Raw genomic sequence first — 17,874 nt, 5'->3', positions numbered from 1 at the left:
TAGACAAAATAGATTTTAAAATTTAAAAATGTTACGAGAGATAAAGACATCATATATTAATAAAATGCTCATTACAACAAGATTATATGAAAGTTGTAGGCATAGGCCGGGCGCGGTGGCTCAAGCCTGTAATCCCAGCACTTTGGGAGGCCGAGACGGGTGGATCACGAGGTCAGGAGATGGAGACCATCCTGGCTAACACCGTGAAACCCTGTCTCTACTAAAAAATACAAAAAACTAGCCGGGCGAGGTGGCGGGCGCCTATAGTCCCAGCTACTCGGGAGGCTGAAGCAGGAGAATGGCGTTAACCCGGGAGGCAGAGCTTGCAGTGAGCTGAGATCCGGCCACTGCACTCCAGCCTGGGCGATAGAGCGAGACTCCGTCTCAAAAAAGAAAAGAAAAGAAAAGAAAATTGTAGGCATTTACCTAGCTAGGAACAGACTCTCAAAATACATGAAGCAAAAATGGACAGAATTAAAAGAATAAACAGTTCTACAATAATAGTGGGAGACTACAATACCCCATTTTCAATAATGGGGAGAAGAATCAGATAGAAGATAAGTGAGGAAATAGAGAACTAAATATCATAATAAACCAGCTATACTTAAAAGACATATACAGAACAATCCACCCAGCAAGAGCAGAATACACATTCTTCTCTAAAGTACATGAGGAATTCACCAGACTGTATGCCACAATTCAAGTTTCATAATATTTTACAAGATAGCTATCATACAAAGTATCTTCTCGGACCACACAGATGAAGTTAGAAATTAATAACAGAAGGATAACTGAAAAAGTCACAAATATCTGAAAATAACAACACTCTTAACCACTGGGTCAAAGAAGAAATCAAGGTCGGGCACGGTGGCTCACACCTGTAATACCAGCACTTTGGGAGGCCAAAGCGGGTGGATCACCTGAGGTCGGGAGTTGGAGACCAGCCTGAACAACATGGAGAAACCCCGTCTCCATGTCTTTAAATATAAAATTAGCCCGGCGTGGTGGCGCATGCCTGTAATCCCAGCTACTTGGGAGGCGAAAGCAGGAGAATCGCTTGAACCCAGGAGGCGGAGGTTGCGGTGAGCCGAGATCACACCATTGCACTCCAGCCTGGGCAACAAGAGCAAAACTCCATCTCAAAAAAAAAAAAAAAAAGAAATCAAAAGGGACATTAGAAAATACATAGAAATGAATGAAAATAACACAACATACAAAACTTATGAGCTGTAGTGAAAGCAGTGATCAAAGGGAAATTTATAGTTGTAAATAACTACATTAAAAAGAGGGAAAGGCTGGGAGCAGTTGCTCACACATGTAATCTCAGCACTTTTGAGGAGGGCGGATCACTTGAACTCCAGAGTTCAAGACCATCGAGCTTTATACACTTTATAAATGACTGAAGCAATAAACATTACGCATCTTTTACCACAATAAAAAGCCCCTCACCACCACCAAAAACGAAAAGAATGGGCAGAAACCAGTAAACTGGATTGGCAAGGAAAAGAACTCTAGAAGGATCCTCAAGTTTTCCGGTCTGGATAGGAGATGAGATGAACTGGAGATAATTAAAAGGTACATTCACATCAGAACAATCAATTGGAGATCTCGTCCATGTAGCTGGCTGGGTTGTGAATGGTCAGCATGAAGTAGGTAACGGAAGCCATGGAAATGCAAGAGATTGCCCTAGGAAGAACTCCAAGGCAAGATCCCTGAAAAACATCCAAAAGTGAGGGGCGAGCGTTCTGCTCCTTGGGCTCCCGAGCGACGAGTCTACACCCCTAGGCGAGGACTTACCAAAGTTTAAGTGCAGAGGAGCCCCTCAGGCCCAAGGAGGCAGCGGAGCGTCTAGGCCCAGCTGCAGAAGAGCCGCTGAGACGGGGGTCCCGGGCAGCAGGTCCCTGCGAGGAGCACAGGGCCTGAGCCGCAGACGCTAATTAGCTACCGCACCTCGAGGTAGTAGGCAGTGAAGCTAGCGCCGACAGTACGGAGCCCTCCGTCTGCGCCCCGCCCACAACGCAGAAATTCCCTCTCGGGGCCCCGTTGTCCTCCGAGCCTTCCGATTGGCGGAGCGGACCATGGGACCTGGAAGTTGTCTTTGTCCGGCCAGGGCTGCCCTTCCGGTTCCGTTGGGTCCCCCTTTGGCTCGGGTTCCCTGCCCCTCCCCCTTCCCGGAGCCCCGAGGGGCCGGAGCTCCTGGCGGTGCCGGATCCTGACGGCGGCCTTCCCCCGGGTCTGTAAGTGCGGAGACGGCCGGAGCGCCGGGCTGGGGTGCGGGGTCTCTCAAGATGGAACCCCCCTGGGGCCCTGGATCAGCCGGGACCTGCACTGGGATGGGAGCCGAGAGGCTGGCCTAGGCCCCTGGGGACTTGTGAAGCCCTTGGCCCGGCCCACGCTGCGCCCCGCCCCTTTCCTTTTCCTGTGACTGGAGTGGGGAGCCTGAGGATGCCCCTGGGACCGCCTCCTAGGACCCCAGCTGAGGGCCCAGCAGTTGGCTTGGGGGCCTGACTCTGGCATGTTATAAGAAGTACCAGAGGTGTGAGGCCCTAATAAAACGAGCCTCGGGAGCCAGCTCAAGCCCAGGCATTCAGTGCCAGTACTTGAGAATCACTATGAGTGCTAGGTTACCCTTTTGCTGGGGTTTTCCCCTATTTGGCCACTGGCCGCAGCACCTTTTATATTACTGGCGCTATGCCAGACACTGGAGATTCGCAAGATATTGTTCCAGTTTTCAGGATTAAGTTTGGTAGCCAGATCTGAATAAATAAGTATTCCTGTGTGTATGTATATGTATCAGTCACATATGTGTTAATTGCTCAAGGGACAGTTGCTGAGAAGGCTTTAGAAAGAAAGCGATGTCTGAATTGTACTTGGAGAGACTAAAGTGCTGAAGAGTTTTTCAGGGAAAACAACTGCAATACTGTGGAGAAATGAGCATAACTTGTGTGGGAAGAGGAGGAAATGGGGGGATTCCTATGCACAGAATGGATATGAGACTGGGAAAGTCGACTGAGGTCCAGATGGTGAATGGTGTAATCCTAAAGGAGATGGGTAGTTTTTTGAAGAGTTCTGAACAGAAGATTGATATGGTCAGATTTGCACTGCAGGAAATCATTTTGTTCTGTAGAAAGCCCATAGAGAAGGGACTTTCTATTAACTGCATTTAGACTCTTTAGCTAAAACCTAGGAACTCTTATCGGAGATTCTTTTGAAGGGGTAATGGGATCAGCCTAGTGAGAGGCAAAGAATTCCTGAAATACAGTTAAAATGGTGTCATTGGTAAGAAGACAAGTATACTGGAGATGATTATGTCAAGACTCCGTAATTAACTGAATGCTGAAGAAGCGAGAGGGACCAAATCTAATTCTTAGGTTTTAGACCTCTGAGCTGAAGGATGGTGATGCCATTATCAGAAATAAAGCCATGAGCTTAGTGTAGATTATGAATTCATTTTTTGGACATGTTGAATTAAAGGTCTAATGCGATAGACACATAGAGCTGTCCAGCATAGAGTTGGAAATGCAAATCTTTAGCTCAGCCTAAACATTGTAGCTAGAGGTAAAAGTTTGAGTTAGCATAGAAGTGGAAGCCATGGGAATAGCTGGCATCAGGAAGAGAATTTTGTAAAAGAAGGAAATTGGGGGGGGTAATGCTTACATTTTTGAAGCAGAAAGAGGAATTGGAGCTAGTAGTAGTAAGCAGAGTAGCAGAAACAGAGGTAGGCAATAAAGTGCAGGGTTACAGCAAGCAAGAAGGCCCAGAAATCAAGAGAAGGGAATTTCGAGGAGAGACCACTGGATCAATTCCTGCAGAGCATCTGGAGACTTGGGGGAGGGAAGAGTATTTCATTTCTTTATTAAGGGGTCATTAGTGACCTTTTAAAAAGCAATTTAGTGCAGTGATGAGGTGATACTCTATGAAATATTAGGCAGCTCAGTTGGTTTGGTGTTAAATGGGAATAAAAATAGGACATCTATAAAGGATTTCACAAAGAAAATTGACAGGCTTTATTTGTATATCTAACACATGCTTATAGGGTACATAGCAGACACTGTTCTAAGCTCTATAAAAATTAAATCATTTATTTTCCATAACAACCCTATGAAATAAGTTCCTGTTGATAGGTGGGAACATTGAAGCAGAGTGGTTCGAGGTTACACAGAAAGTAGTTGAGCAGGGTTTTGATCCTAGGAAATAGGGCTCCAGAGTCCATGGTTTTAGCCACTGCTCTATGCAGTGACTGAATATAGGAGCCAAAGGCGTGGGAAAAATGTAAGCAAAGAGAGGCTCATTGATAAGAATGGAGAGGCTTGGAAGGAGACCCAGGTTGAGAAGAAGGTAAGTAAAGGATTTATGTTTGATACGTTTTTTATTTCTTTCTTCCTAAGTCTGTTTCTACTCTCTGCCAATTTAGGTTAATTTCTTCCACTCTCATGCTTTCATTTATCACTTACCATCTGTAATCAGATCTTTTCTTCATATTCAGCCAGCTCATGGATCCTCACCTTAATGTCATGCAGGCTCCTCTGGCTCAAGACCAGACTCATGATCATGCCCTCCAATATTCCCTGCTTTACTGAATGACACTCAGTCAGAGATATCCAGTTACTCAAACCAAATATCTTGGAGTCATCTTGACCATTTCTCCACATTGGTCACCAAGCCCATCAGTTCTTTGTTTGAAAAGTCTCTCAAATCTCTTTCCCCTCTCCATCCATATTATTGTTGTCTCTCTTCAGGCCCATGTCATTCTGTCTTGATCTGTTAAAGTAATCACATACTAAAATGCTTCTTTGTCTCTATGTTTACTGTTCTTCAAGCCATTCTCCATAAAAAATTTTTTGGCTTATTGAAGTTTAGACAGTGCACGAGTGTAGGCTTCATGCATTTCAAGTGATAGGGAAGAAGCCCAGAAAAGGTATTTTTGAGTACCTTGAATTGAGATTTAGTTTGGTTAAGTTTGGCCATGGGGATTGGGATTTAGGGATTGTTAACATAGAGAGGTAATAAAACATTGAGAAACAGAAGACAGGCTTTTTGAAAAAACAGCAAAAAATTGGAGACTTAGCTTTGAAAGAGATACTTATCCTTATACAATTTAGTGAAGCCTCAAAGAACAGACCAGCAAAACAATGGTGAAAACAGATCAATAGTTAAGTAATTTGCCCACTTCCACGTAACAGTTTTAAAAGAAGAACTAGTCCGGGTGCCATGTCTCACGCCTGTTATCCCAACACTTTGGGAGGTGGGAGGCTGAGGCATGAGAATCGCTTGAAGCTGGGAGGCCAAAGTTGCGGTGAGCCGAGATCACACCACTGCACTCCAGCCTGGGCAACAGAACGAGACTTGGTCTCAAAAAATAAAAAAAAAAAAATCGAAGAATTAAATCTGTATTCATCAACATAAATTGCTCTCAAAAACAATGAGTGAAAGAAGTAAGTTGCAAAACAATATGTTTAGTTTATGTATAAGCAACTTAATTACGTTATACTTTCTGTGGCTAGACATATAGAAAAGTATTGTTTTTAAAATGCCAGGAGGAGCCGGGCACAGTGGCTCATGCCTATAATCTCAGCACATTGGGAGGCCAAGGCGGGTGGATCACTTGAGGTCAGGAGTTCAAGACCAGGCTGGCTAACATGGGGAAACCCCGTCTCTACTAAAAATGCAAAAATTAGCCGGGCTTGGTGGTGCGTGCCTGTAATCCCAGCTACTCAGGAGGCTGAGGCAGGAGAATTGCTTGAACTCGGGAAGTGGAGGTTGCAGTGAGCCAACATTGCACCACTGCACTCCAGCCTGGGCAACAGAGCAAGACTCCATTTCAAAAAATAATAAATAAATATATAAATAAATAAACAAAATACAGGGAGGGAGAGTCAGGAAGGATCAAACTTAAACTGAATACTGAGTGGTAGGCAGTTGAGAAGGAATTACATCTAAAATCTTCAAAAATTTTTCAAGAAGAATATATTCTGTATATATTACTTAAAAGTTGAAACAAAAGCTTGAGAACTTGGAGAGTATTGTGTCATGAAAGTTACCTAAAAGAAGAACAAGATTAAAGTTTATAGAGAGAAAGGCTGTAGTATAATAAAGCCTCTTTAGAAAAAGAACATATGTCAATGAGGGACAAAGATTTCCAAGTAGTTGTGAGTGGTAAGTTGAAAGATAAGGGCACTTTTATGAGACAGGTGAGGAAGCAAACTGATACATAGCTTAGGAATTAATTGTACAGATAGAAAAATTTTACTTGCTGGTAGTCATTAGAAGCAGTTGAGAAAAGAAACTATTTTCTCACTGCCTATAGTATAGCAATGAACATTGTCCTACCTGGAATATTCAGTAAATAGTCCTTTTTTACTATACCCATTTGAACAAAGGGAAAATTTCAAATTAGTTATAATTGTGGAAGGATTGTATAAATATAAGTGAAGAGGAAGTGAGAATATTCCCATTACATTGATGTTTGAGAAATATCATTCAAAACTTGCTAATAGAAACTCAACAGTATTCAGATTTAATCTCAGTAACCGAGGCAATAGATAATAAAGACCTGAACTATGGCAGTGATGTAAGAATGGAGGAGTGAGGAGTTAGTAATCAGTCTGAGGAAAGAATCAACAAAATATGATGACTGTGTCTCTAATCTACCTGATCAGTTCTTTACTTTCCTTCAGTTACAAGAAGCTTGACTATAATCTAGAATTATGTGAGTGATTTTTATTACTATTTTGAGTAATTACTGCTATACTTAGATGTTACCTACAGTTGGGGATTGTGAAATCAAATATATTCATAATATTTATTTTCTGCTTTATTTGCAAATGGCATTAAGTTTCAGTCCACAAAGATAAACACACAAAAGATGGAAAATAATACAAAGTAAAATAGATGAGAAAGGTATAATAAGGATAAGGACATAACACGCAATCAGGAATATGACTAATACATATATGCTTGCCATTTAAGTCTTCTAATTTCATGCAAATTTGGCTTGAAGTTACAACTTTTGTTTTTAAACATAAACCTTTTTTTGAAGCATAACAAAAACAAAAATATACAAGTCATAAGTGTGCAGCTCAATGAATTTTCTTGGCCTGTGTTTATGATACTGAATATAAGGAAGGAAATCTGAGAGTTACACAATTAATATTATCCTTGAGATAAAACCATACCAGCCAGGCAGGGTGGCTCACGCCTGTAATCCCAGCACTTTGGGAAGCCGAGGCAGACAGATAGACTACCTGAGGTCAGGAGTTGAAGACCAGCCTGGCCAACATGGTGAAACTCTGTCTCTACTAAAAATACAAAAATTAGGCCTGGCGCAGTGGCTCATGCCTGTAATTCCACCACTTTGGGAAGCTGAAGCGAGCAGATTACCCGGGTCGGGAGTTCGAGACCAGCTTGACCAACATGAAGAAACCCCATCTCTACTAAAAATACAAAATTAGCTGGGCGTGGTGGCACATGCCTGTAATCGCAGCTACTGGGGAGGCTGAGGCAGGAGAATCGCTTGAATCCGGGAGGCGGAGGTTGCGGCAAGCCCATTGCGCTTTGGCCTGGGTGACAAGAGCGAAACTCTGTCTCAAAAAAAAAAAAAAATTAGCTGGGCACGGTGGCAGGCACCTGTAATCCCGGCTACTCAGGAAGCTGAGGCAGGAGAATCGCTCGAACCCAGGAGGCAGAGGTTGCAGCAAGCCGAGATCATGCCATTGCATGGCAACAAGAGCGAAACTCCATCTCAAAAAAAGAAAAAAAAACTGTACCTAGGTTAGTAGTTTCATACCTGGATTTTGGCATCATGCAGTGTATACACAAGTACCAGATCTAACACTTAACACTTTCAACCTCTGTTAGGGTTTACAAATTATTTATGTTTTCTAAACTCAGTTTCCTCATATACAAAATCTGGGATAATGGTAATACCTACCTGTAGAAATTGTCACGATTAAATGGGTCAATTTATGTATTTATTTATTTATTGAGATAGGATCTGGCTTTGTCACCCACACTGGAGTGCAGTGGCATGATCATGGCTCACTGCAACCTCTGCCTCCTGGGCTCAAGCCATCCTCCCACTTCAGCCTCCCAAGAAGCTGGGACCACAGGCACACACTACCACACCCAGCTAATTTTTGTAATTTTTGTAGAGATGGGGTTTCACCATGTTGGCCAGGCTGTTCTCGAACTCCTGAGCTCAAGCAGTATGCCCACTTCAGCCTCCTAAAGTGCTGGAATACAGGCATGAGCCACTGTGCTCAGCCTAAATGGGTCAATTTAGGTATAACATCTATACCTGAAATGTAGCAAGGAAGATTAGGTATCATTTCTCTTATTTTTAAATAAAATTAAGACAGTTCATAAGAAATTTTTTTTAACTATTAAAAAAAAATTTTTAAGTATTTAAAACAGGCTCACACCTGTAATCCTGGCACTTTGGGAGGCCTTGTGGGAAGACTGCTTGAACCCAGGAGTTTTAGGTTACAATGAGATTTGATTATGCCACTACACTCCAGCCTAGGCAACACAGCGAGACCCCGTCTCTACAAAAAATAAAAACATTAGCCAGGTGTGGTGGTGTGCACCTGTAGTCCTGGCTACTCAGGAGGCTGAGGCAGGACGATTGCTTGAGCCTTGGTGCCAAGACAGCAGTGAGCTATGATTATGCCACTGCACTCTAGCCTAGGTGACAGATGACAGAGTGAGACCTTGTCTCAAAAAAAAAAAAAAAAAAAAAGATACAATTTGGTTTTATATTGCCAAAACTATTTTGGAAACAAACCCTAGAAAGAAAGCTCTCCCTAGGCACTGAAAAGAAGATATCATGATAATGAAGAGCATCTGTATCATAGACTAGTAATAATTTCATGGGGGAACATTAAGAACTCATTATTATTCTGTTTTTTGTTAAATGAGCTGTATAAAGTATAACAAACCATTGGTCCTTACCCTCAAATAACTAACAGTCTATTGGAAAGAGAAAGTAGTGAAAGGAAACAATTAAGGGATAAGATGTGAGGCCTGGAAATAATTTATCAATGGGAGACAATAGAGTGGGCTGACACATCCTAGGGAAAACATCCTTTAAAAAAACAATAAATTTTGTTCACATTCTTAGACTACAGCAGACAGATCAAAGTAAACACTTCCCTTAACTATCCAGTTGGCTGCTCTTGTTGATAATTTTCTTGAGAACTGATGGATAGTAAGCATAGTCATGCATCACTTAATAATTGTGATGTGTTTTGAGAAATGCGTTGTTAGGTGATTTCATCATTTTGTGAACATGATGGAGTATACTTAATGCAAACCTAGATGGTATAGCCTACTACACACCTAGGTTGTATGATACAGTCTGTTGCCCCTTTGTTATAAACCTGTACCACATGTTACTATACTGAATACTGTAGGCAACTGTAACACAATGGTAAGTGTTTGTGTATCTAAATATAGAAAAGGTACAGTAAAAATATGGTATTATAGTCTATGGGACCATCATTGTATATGCAGTTCATTGTTGAACAAAACACTGTCATATGACACATGACAGCTGCTCATCTTTAGAGCAAGGAACAATTGTCTCTGAGGATACCTGTCTAAAGCATTGTGAGTACTGTCATAATATAGGTAGAAGCAATGAATGCTTATTTTGGGGTGTGAGGAGGAAAATACTGATCTGAGGGTTTCATAGGCACCTTCAAAACCAGCTAAATGCTAAAAAAGAATGCCACTTTTCTTTGGCCGCTTGAAACAGTCATTTTTACAACTCTGGTTACAAATTGGAACATTCACCACTCCAAATCCAAAATGAGTATTTTAAGCTACTGCAGTTGCTAAAAGGGACCAATGATAATACTTTTGCTGCTTTAAGTTACTGACATTTTCCCTGTATATCTTCTAGATTTTCCCTTCATAGTTAATACTCAGTTTCTTTTCTCTGATGTTTCATTTGCTTGTCTACATCACTCCTCTCTCATGCAGTTTTTGTATTTATTGTGATTATTATTGGTACATTCAAAATGTCATACAAGGGGAAAGCTTATGCTTTGTTTATATTTTTATTAGTATACTTATTATTATACTGGTGCCACACCAGCTCCCCTCCTAAATTTCACCTCTCTTTTTTTTTTTTTTCTTTTTTTTTGAGACGGAGTCTTGCTCTGTCACCTAGGCTGGAGTGCAGTGGCACAATCTTGGCTCACTGCAACCACCACCTCCCAGGTTCAAACAATTATCCTGCCTCAGCCTCCCGAGTAGCTGAAACTACAGGCGCCTGCCACCATGCCCGGGTAATTTTTTGTATTTTTAATAGAAACGGGGTTTTACCGTGTTAGCCAGGATGGTCTCGATCTCCTGATGTCGTGATCTGCCTGCCTTGGCCTCCCAAAGTGCTGGGAGTACAGGCGTGAGTCACTGTGCCCTGCCGGTCACCTCACTTTCAATGCCATTCTCATTCAAATGAACTCCTAAATTTAGAATCTTTACACATTCCTTTTATTCATTCTCTATATCCGGTCAGTTACCAAGTGCTTTGAAATATCTTTTGTTATTTTTCCTTTCTTCTTCTTCCCATTTTTATTTCTTTCTAGGCCATCATGGCCTCAGACCTGTAATGCTTCTGCAGACACTAAGCTGGTTTTCCTAACAACAGTTCTTCCTTACCATTGTCAAACTAATCTGATAGATTCAACTAATGCAAACTGAGCACTTGCTGTGTGTTTAGTGCAATATTAGGTGATAGGAATAGACACTGATTTGAACAGAAGAGGGTTTGGCCAGTAATGGGACAAGCAATGTAGCTGCAATAAGTATAATATAATTCAAAGCAAAAGGAAAGAATATTTTGTCTTAGAAGATGCAAGTTCCCAGCATTAGATGGAGATGCTTTCCCCTTATACCATGAAACTTGGAGTTTGGATGGGAAGGAATAAGTATTTGATAAAGTGTGTTGACTGTTACAATAGAAGTATGCAATGGCCCAGTAGAGACAATTCTACTGTATTAAACGGTCAGGGAAGGGCCCCTCAGAGAAAATAAGGGAGTCAGAATTGTTTAGAAAGTGGTGTTTTTGTTTGTTTGTTTTGTTTTGTTTTGTTTAGACAGAGCCTCACTCTGCCTCCCAGGCTGGAGTGCAATGGCACAATCTCGGCTCACTGCAACCTCTACCTCCCAGGTTCAAGTGATTCTCCAGCCTTAGCCTCCTGAGAAGCTGGGACTACAGGCACGTGCCACCACACCTGGGTAATTTTTGTATTTTTCATAGAGACAGGGTTTCAGTGTGTTGGCCAGGCTAGTCTCGAACTCCTGGCCTCGTGATCCACCCACCTCAGCCTCCCAAAGTGCTGGGATAACAGGCGTGAGCCACCAAGCCCAGCTTGTTTTTTTGTTTTGTTTTGTTTTTAAATGTAGTTTTGCTCTTGTTGCCCAGACTGGCGTGCAGTGGTGCAATTTGGGTCACTGCAACCTCTGCCTCCCAGGTTCAAGTGATTCTCCTGCCTCAACTTCCCAAATAGCTGGGATTACAGGCACGTGCCACTACGCCCAGCTAATTTTGTATTTTTAGTAGAGACGGGGTTTCTCCAAGTTGGTCAGGCTGGTCTTGAACTCCCGACCTCAGGTGATCCACCTGCCTTGGCCTCCAGAAGTGCTGGGATTACAGGCGTGAGCCACCGTGCCTGGCCTAGAAAGTAGTGTTTTAAACTAAGGAAACAAGTACCATTAGGTCTGGAGCCAAGAGAGTGCTGTTATGTATCAGGCACTAAGGAATAAGAATAAAACCTAGACTCCGCCATCAGGAGCTGATATTCATTGTTACGGAAGTTAAGATTATAAAGATTGAACTTTGGGGTCCAGATGTGGCCAGGAGAAGCTGGTTGTCTCATCTGACTCTGAACTAAGGGGGTTGATTAATACATAAAATTCAGTGAATTTCTTGATGCACTGAGATGATAGAGCTATATCTCAAAGACAGACCTAACATATCTACCAATCTCATAAAAGACTGGTATATATATATATGTGTGTGTGTGTGTGGATATATATATATATATAAAGAGAATGTCACTTCATTATGTCATTGGTTTACAGTGACTGGTGGACTGGAATTATGTTGGCATGGCAAATTTATCTTTTCCCTTGAGAGAGACAAATGGGAAGCCAGGTTATGAGAAAATCATTTATGAGAGTATGGAATCAGAATATGGAGACTTTCTCCAAAGGAATTGCTATATAAAGGAATCAGTATGCGGACAGTTTGGGGAAGGATACCTTCTCCATTGTTGAATGGGTTTTTCCAGTGTTTACCTTAATTATGATTGGGTTTGGTTAATCAGTTTGTATTCAAGAGGTTAGTCTTCATCCAGGAGACAATGGGAAGTCACTGAAGGAGTTTAGGCAGGGGTGGGGTATAATCAGATCTCTGTTTTTGAAAGATGTGGTGGTGTGAAAACTGTATTAGAGGGAACATAAGAAGGAAGCCAAGGCAACATTTATAAATCAGTTCTAGTAGTCCACATAATGAGTAATGATTGATAAATAGGGATAAAGTTTAAAGAACAGAATCTAATAGGGATTGATTTGATTTATGTTACTGCTACTCAGATTCCCACCATATAGCTCATCTGGTTTTTCTGCATCAAGTATTTTATTTTCTATATCAAAAAATGTTCCTTAAAACAGTTTAGGCCGGGCGCGGTGGCTCACGCCTGTAATCCCAGCACTTTGGGAGGCCGAGGCGGGCGGATCACGAGGTCAGGAGATCGAGTCCATCCTGGCGAACACGGTGAAACCCTGTCTCTACTGAAAATACAAAAAAAGTAGCCTGGCGTGGTGGCGGGCGCCTGTAGTCCCAGCTTCTAGGGAGGCTGAGGCAGGTGAATGGCATTAACCCGAGAGGCAGCGGAGCTTGCAGTGAGCAGAGATCGCGCCACTGCACTCCAGCCTGGGCGACAGAGCCAGACTCCGTCTCCAAAAAAAAAAAAAAAAAACAGAGTTTAGATTTTTCCAGAATGGACAGGACAAAGAACTTTGTCTTTGCCTAAACATTGTCCCATTAGGTCTGTGACTTTTATTTTATTGCAGAAACACTTGTATGAGTAAGTTCCTATCAATTTAAACAGAAAAAGGTTTGACCAGGAATTGGGCAAGCAGTGTCAGTGCAGTTGTTTAAAATACAGAGCAAAGAAAAAGAGCAAAGGAACCCGTGTTTGCTGTAGGTTCCGTCTTCTTCAGAGACCAGATTTTACTGAATGATTCTAGAGAGGAGAAAATCTCCATATTAGAGTTCTGAAGTGAGAAGGCAATTTATCTTGTCTTAGAAGAAGCAGGTTCACAGTTTTATACAAAATAAGATAATTATTTCATCTTTACTTGTGTGGGTTATGTTTTAGTTTACTTTAGAAACCTGATAGAATTCTCATTTGAGAAGTTAAAAGATACTCTTGGACTAGCCCAAGCACTATTCTTGTATTAAGTATCTTTAAAAGTTGAATGAATGCCAAGCTATTTACACAAATACAAGTCCACTCTTTAGGTGCAATTGGCACTTGATGTTGGTAAGGAGTAATTTTTAACAGCCTTTGAAACCTGTTATAGTGGCTTCTCTTTTCAAGGAAGATTTCATTTGGATACATACAAAACAGATATGACAACACAGATTTGTTTTTGGAAGGTAGATCCAGCTTTCTTAATTGTTTGAATTTTCTTAAATTCAACCTTTTTACATTTCTGTTCTTTAGGTCTGCCAAAATGTCTGAAAGATCAGATCTCCTTCACTTCAAGTTTGAAAATTATGGAGATTCAATGTTACAAAAAATGAACAAATTAAGAGAAGAGAATAAATTTTGTGATGTTACAGTTCTCATAGATGATATTGAGGTACAGGGACATAAAATTGTGTTTGCTGCAGGTTCCCCCTTCTTAAGAGACCAGTTTTTACTGAATGATTCCAGAGAGGTGAAAATCTCCATATTACAGAGTTCCGAAGTGGGGAGACAATTGCTCTTATCCTGTTATAGTGGTGTGCTGGAATTCCCTGAGATGGAACTGGTAAATTACTTGACTGCTGCAAGTTTTCTCCAGATGAGCCACATTGTAGAACGGTGCACACAGGCCCTGTGGAAGTTTATAAAGCCAAAACAACCAATGGATAGTAAAGAGGGATGTGAACCACAGAGTGCTTCTCCCCAGTCAAAAGAACAGCAGGGAGATGCCAGAGGCTCCCCAAAACAGGACTCACCTTGTATTCATCCATCTGAAGACAGTATGGATATGGAGGACAGTGATATTCAGATTGTTAAGGTAGAATCTATTGGGGATGTATCAGAGGTTAGAAGTAAAAAAGATCAGAACCAGTTTATTTCTTCTGAACCCACTGCTTTACATTCATCAGAGCCCCAGCACTCCCTGATAAATTCAACTGTGGAAAACAGAGTAAGTGAAATAGAACAAAACCATCTCCACAATTATGCCCTTTCTTATACAGGCAGTGATAACATCATCATGGCCTCAAAAGATGTCTTTGGCCCTAATATTCGAGGTGTAGACAAAGGCCTACAGTGGCATCACCAATGCCCAAAGTGTACCAGGGTGTTTCGTCACCTGGAGAACTACGCCAACCATTTAAAAATGCACAAACTCTTTATGTGTCTACTCTGCGGCAAGACTTTTACTCAGAAAGGCAACCTTCATCGACACATGCGTGTGCATGCCGGAATTAAACCTTTCCAGTGTAAAATCTGTGGGAAAACCTTTTCTCAGAAGTGTTCCTTACAGGATCATCTTAACCTTCACAGTGGAGATAAGCCCCATAAGTGTAACTATTGTGATATGGTTTTTGCACATAAACCAGTTTTGAGGAAACACCTTAAACAGCTGCATGGCAAAAACAGCTTTGATAATGCCAATGAGAGAAATGTACAAGACCTCACAGTGGATTTTGATTCTTTTGCATGTACAACAGTCACAGACTCTAAAGGGTGTCAGCCACAACCCGATGCAACACAGGTCCTGGATGCAGGTAAACTGGCCCAAGCTGTCCTGAACTTAAGAAATGATAGTACTTGTGTGAATTGAGTAGGGGCTTCATGCTCACAACTCGAACTGACTGAGAATGTGGCAATAGTCTCGGTCTTTTTAGGAGTGATTTCGCTAGTCTGACTTCTCCAAAGCCTCTGTGTAGGTGGTAGGGAGTGAGTCAAAGCACTAATAGACCAGGCAACTTACCACTTGGAGTGGATTTGCCTTACTTTTGCCCTCTCCCATTTTCTGTTTTGAGTTATTTATCTTGTAAAGTTTGTTTTCCTTTCCCAAGGAATAATTCCTTTTGTCTACCTAACATTGACTTATGTCTTAGACTGACACTGTTTTAGGCTTTTCACTAGGCACATTCCGAAGGTACCAAAAAGTTAATAACATCACCTACTCTCCACTAATAGATGCTATGCTAAGAGAAGTGAATAATCTTTCTTTGGTAGAAAATAGGCTGAGATATAAGGCGACATTGCTATGACCTGAAAATGTGGTAGAACTTCTAGTTGCCTATTGATTATTCCTCCATGTCTGATAAATGAATCTGCTTCCTACCATTTGTACTTGTCTTGGAGCTGGCTATAAAGAAGTATGCTGGTTTGTTATATACTTTTTTAAACAGTATCATAGCCCAATTTCATCTCACTGAATTGTTCAAATACACTAGAGTACCCTCTCTTGAGGAACACCTGCAGGCAGATAGTTAGGGATGACCATGAGGAGCATAATCAACAAGGATAGAAGTACACTTATACAACAGCACTTACATGGGAGGTTTCTCTCTGGTAGTATGTCCCATAAGAGGCCATATGCTTATATATATATATATATATTTTTTTTTTTTTTTTTTGAAACAGAGTCTCGCTCTGTCGCCCAGGCTGGAATGCAGTGGTGCGATCTCAGCTCACTGCAAGCTCCGCCTCCCGGGTTCATGCCATTCTCCTGCCTCGGTCTCCTGAGTAGCTGGGACTACAGGCACACGCTGCCACACCTGGCTAATTTTTTGTATTTTTAGTAGAGACGGGGTTTCACCGTGTTAGCCAGGATGGTCTCGATCTCCTGACCTCGTGATATGCCCACCTGAGCCTCCCAAAGTGCTGGGATTACAGGCGTAAGCCTCTGCGCCCAGCCCATCTGCTTATAATTAATGTGTAATTTGTTGATGCTTTTGAGATCAGGACTGCTCCAGGCACACTAAAAATGTGCTAAAATATAATGGGCTCTCCAAAAAGAGTCTATTTGGGAGTCTCTGAATTTTGTTTCAGAGTTTAACCATCAGAAAGGTGAATTTGGCCATCAGAGTTTTGTCCTGTGCACCACAAAAGTCTCTGAATTTTCATTTCCTCGTGTACCTTAATTTCTAAAATGGATGATAAAAGTTAGGTTGGACACAGAAAGGGCAATCAAATTTCTGTATACAGATATTCCTCTTAAAGTTACACTGTCCCACCTTGCTGCCTTTGATTGATTGCGAATACAAAGTTAATTTTCAAAAAGGAAAAACAAAACAACTCTTTTTCCTAAAACACATGTTGTACTTCAGACCTAAAATTTTGAGTCTTATTTGTTTCTCACCCATGAGTTAGATTTAGGTAATAGTGTTAGTAGAGTCCTTAGAGAATCTTAAGAGGTCATTTACTCCACCTCTTTCATTTTAAGTTGGGGTATCCAAAGCCTGAAGAGGTGGCCTGGCCAATATTGGCCAAGGTATAACTAAATATGAGCTAGCATCTTCTTCCTTCTTCTCACTATTCCTTGGCTTTAAAAGATTTAGTACATGAAGAATAAATGCATTAGCAAAAAGCTCCTAGTTTGTGTTTCCCCTTTGTGTCGCCTTGTTGGCTGAGACAACCTGAATTTTGGCAACAAAATATCACAGAGGGATTTATATTAATTATTTTTTAGTTAGATGAGTATTATATTCTTCCCATCCAAGTGAGTGATTTGCTAGGTGTTGTTTAGGGAGGGAAAAAGCAAGAATAATGTGAGAAGAATCTAAATGCGAAATTGATTTTGTGTGGAAAACTGTTTATTAGTTTCCATCAGGATTTTCTGTTTTTGTTTTTGAGCTATGAGAGTGCATGCAGATTTGAAAAATTAGGCTTGTATAGTCAGAGGGGATCTTAAACTGTTATATTTGATACGTTTACATGTATCATTGTTATCACATGTAAATTATCATCATGTGTGTCAGATGTGAAGTATGATTTTTGTCTTTTGTTCAGATATTTAAAATGATAATACAGTTGAGTGATAAAGCTAATAGGCGTCTTGTGCCTAACATCACTCATTATATGGTCTAATGATGCTTCCTAGCATTGTGATTTTTACATGATCCAGCCAAAGAGTACCAATTCTATGCAATAGTGAGACTCTACCCTGTCAACCAAACAGCATTTTTTGGTATTTTCTGTCAACATCATTTCTTCACAGGGAAATTTCAAGTTGGAATGCTTCCTTTGCTCACATTCATGTCTTGTTTTTGTTACTGGTTTGAAGACTAAAAGGCACGTGTTCAAATAAGATTGGTCTCTTTGGTTGGAGACTATTTCTGGGTTCATTCAGTTGTTCAAGAAACATTAGTTAAGCACCTACTGTTGCCAGACACTATGCTAGATACTGAGGATAATGAAGGTAAGATTGATATAGTCCCTGCCCTCATGGAGCTTATAGTCTCATGTGGTCTTAGTGAAACAAAGTCTCAATTTGCTTTTATACTAGAAATAATAAAGAAAGCTGCCTTGCTGTATTCCATCAGTTAAAATCAGCAACTTTGTGCTTTTGTATCAATAAAACATTTAGTTCTCACCTTTTGAAAATGCAAACCACTAAAGTGATTTACAGTCT

General features: G+C 41.1%; 1 protein-coding gene across 2 annotated transcripts; it reads left to right on the top strand.

The window, feature by feature from the left end:
• Positions 1-2,118: 2,118 nt before the first annotated feature.
• Positions 2,119-15,900, top strand: ZBTB26 (zinc finger and BTB domain containing 26). Of its 2 annotated transcripts, none has more exons than XM_030920054.1 (2): positions 2,119-2,233; positions 13,737-15,900. In XM_030920054.1, exon 2 carries the CDS (start codon positions 13,747-13,749, stop codon positions 15,070-15,072), a length of 1,326 nt encoding a protein of 441 aa, XP_030775914.1. In that variant the 5' UTR covers positions 2,119-2,233; positions 13,737-13,746; the 3' UTR covers positions 15,073-15,900. The 2 variants fall into 2 exon arrangements, with proteins under 2 accessions (XP_030775914.1, XP_010380772.1); XM_010382470.2 differs by having other exon boundaries at positions 2,145-2,237; positions 13,737-15,581.
• Positions 15,901-17,874: the final 1,974 nt, after the last annotated feature.

This window comes from Rhinopithecus roxellana, chromosome 16, assembly GCF_007565055.1.
Source record: "Rhinopithecus roxellana isolate Shanxi Qingling chromosome 16, ASM756505v1, whole genome shotgun sequence".
NCBI lineage: Eukaryota > Metazoa > Chordata > Mammalia > Primates > Cercopithecidae > Rhinopithecus > Rhinopithecus roxellana.
This window is presented reverse-complemented; position numbering and strand designations above follow the sequence as displayed.

What these genes read in the sequence shown, in the direction of transcription:
- ZBTB26 (XM_030920054.1), top strand. Translation starts at nt 13,747, where the DNA reads ATGTCTGAAAGATCAGATCTCCTTCACTTCAAGTTTGAAAATTATGGA.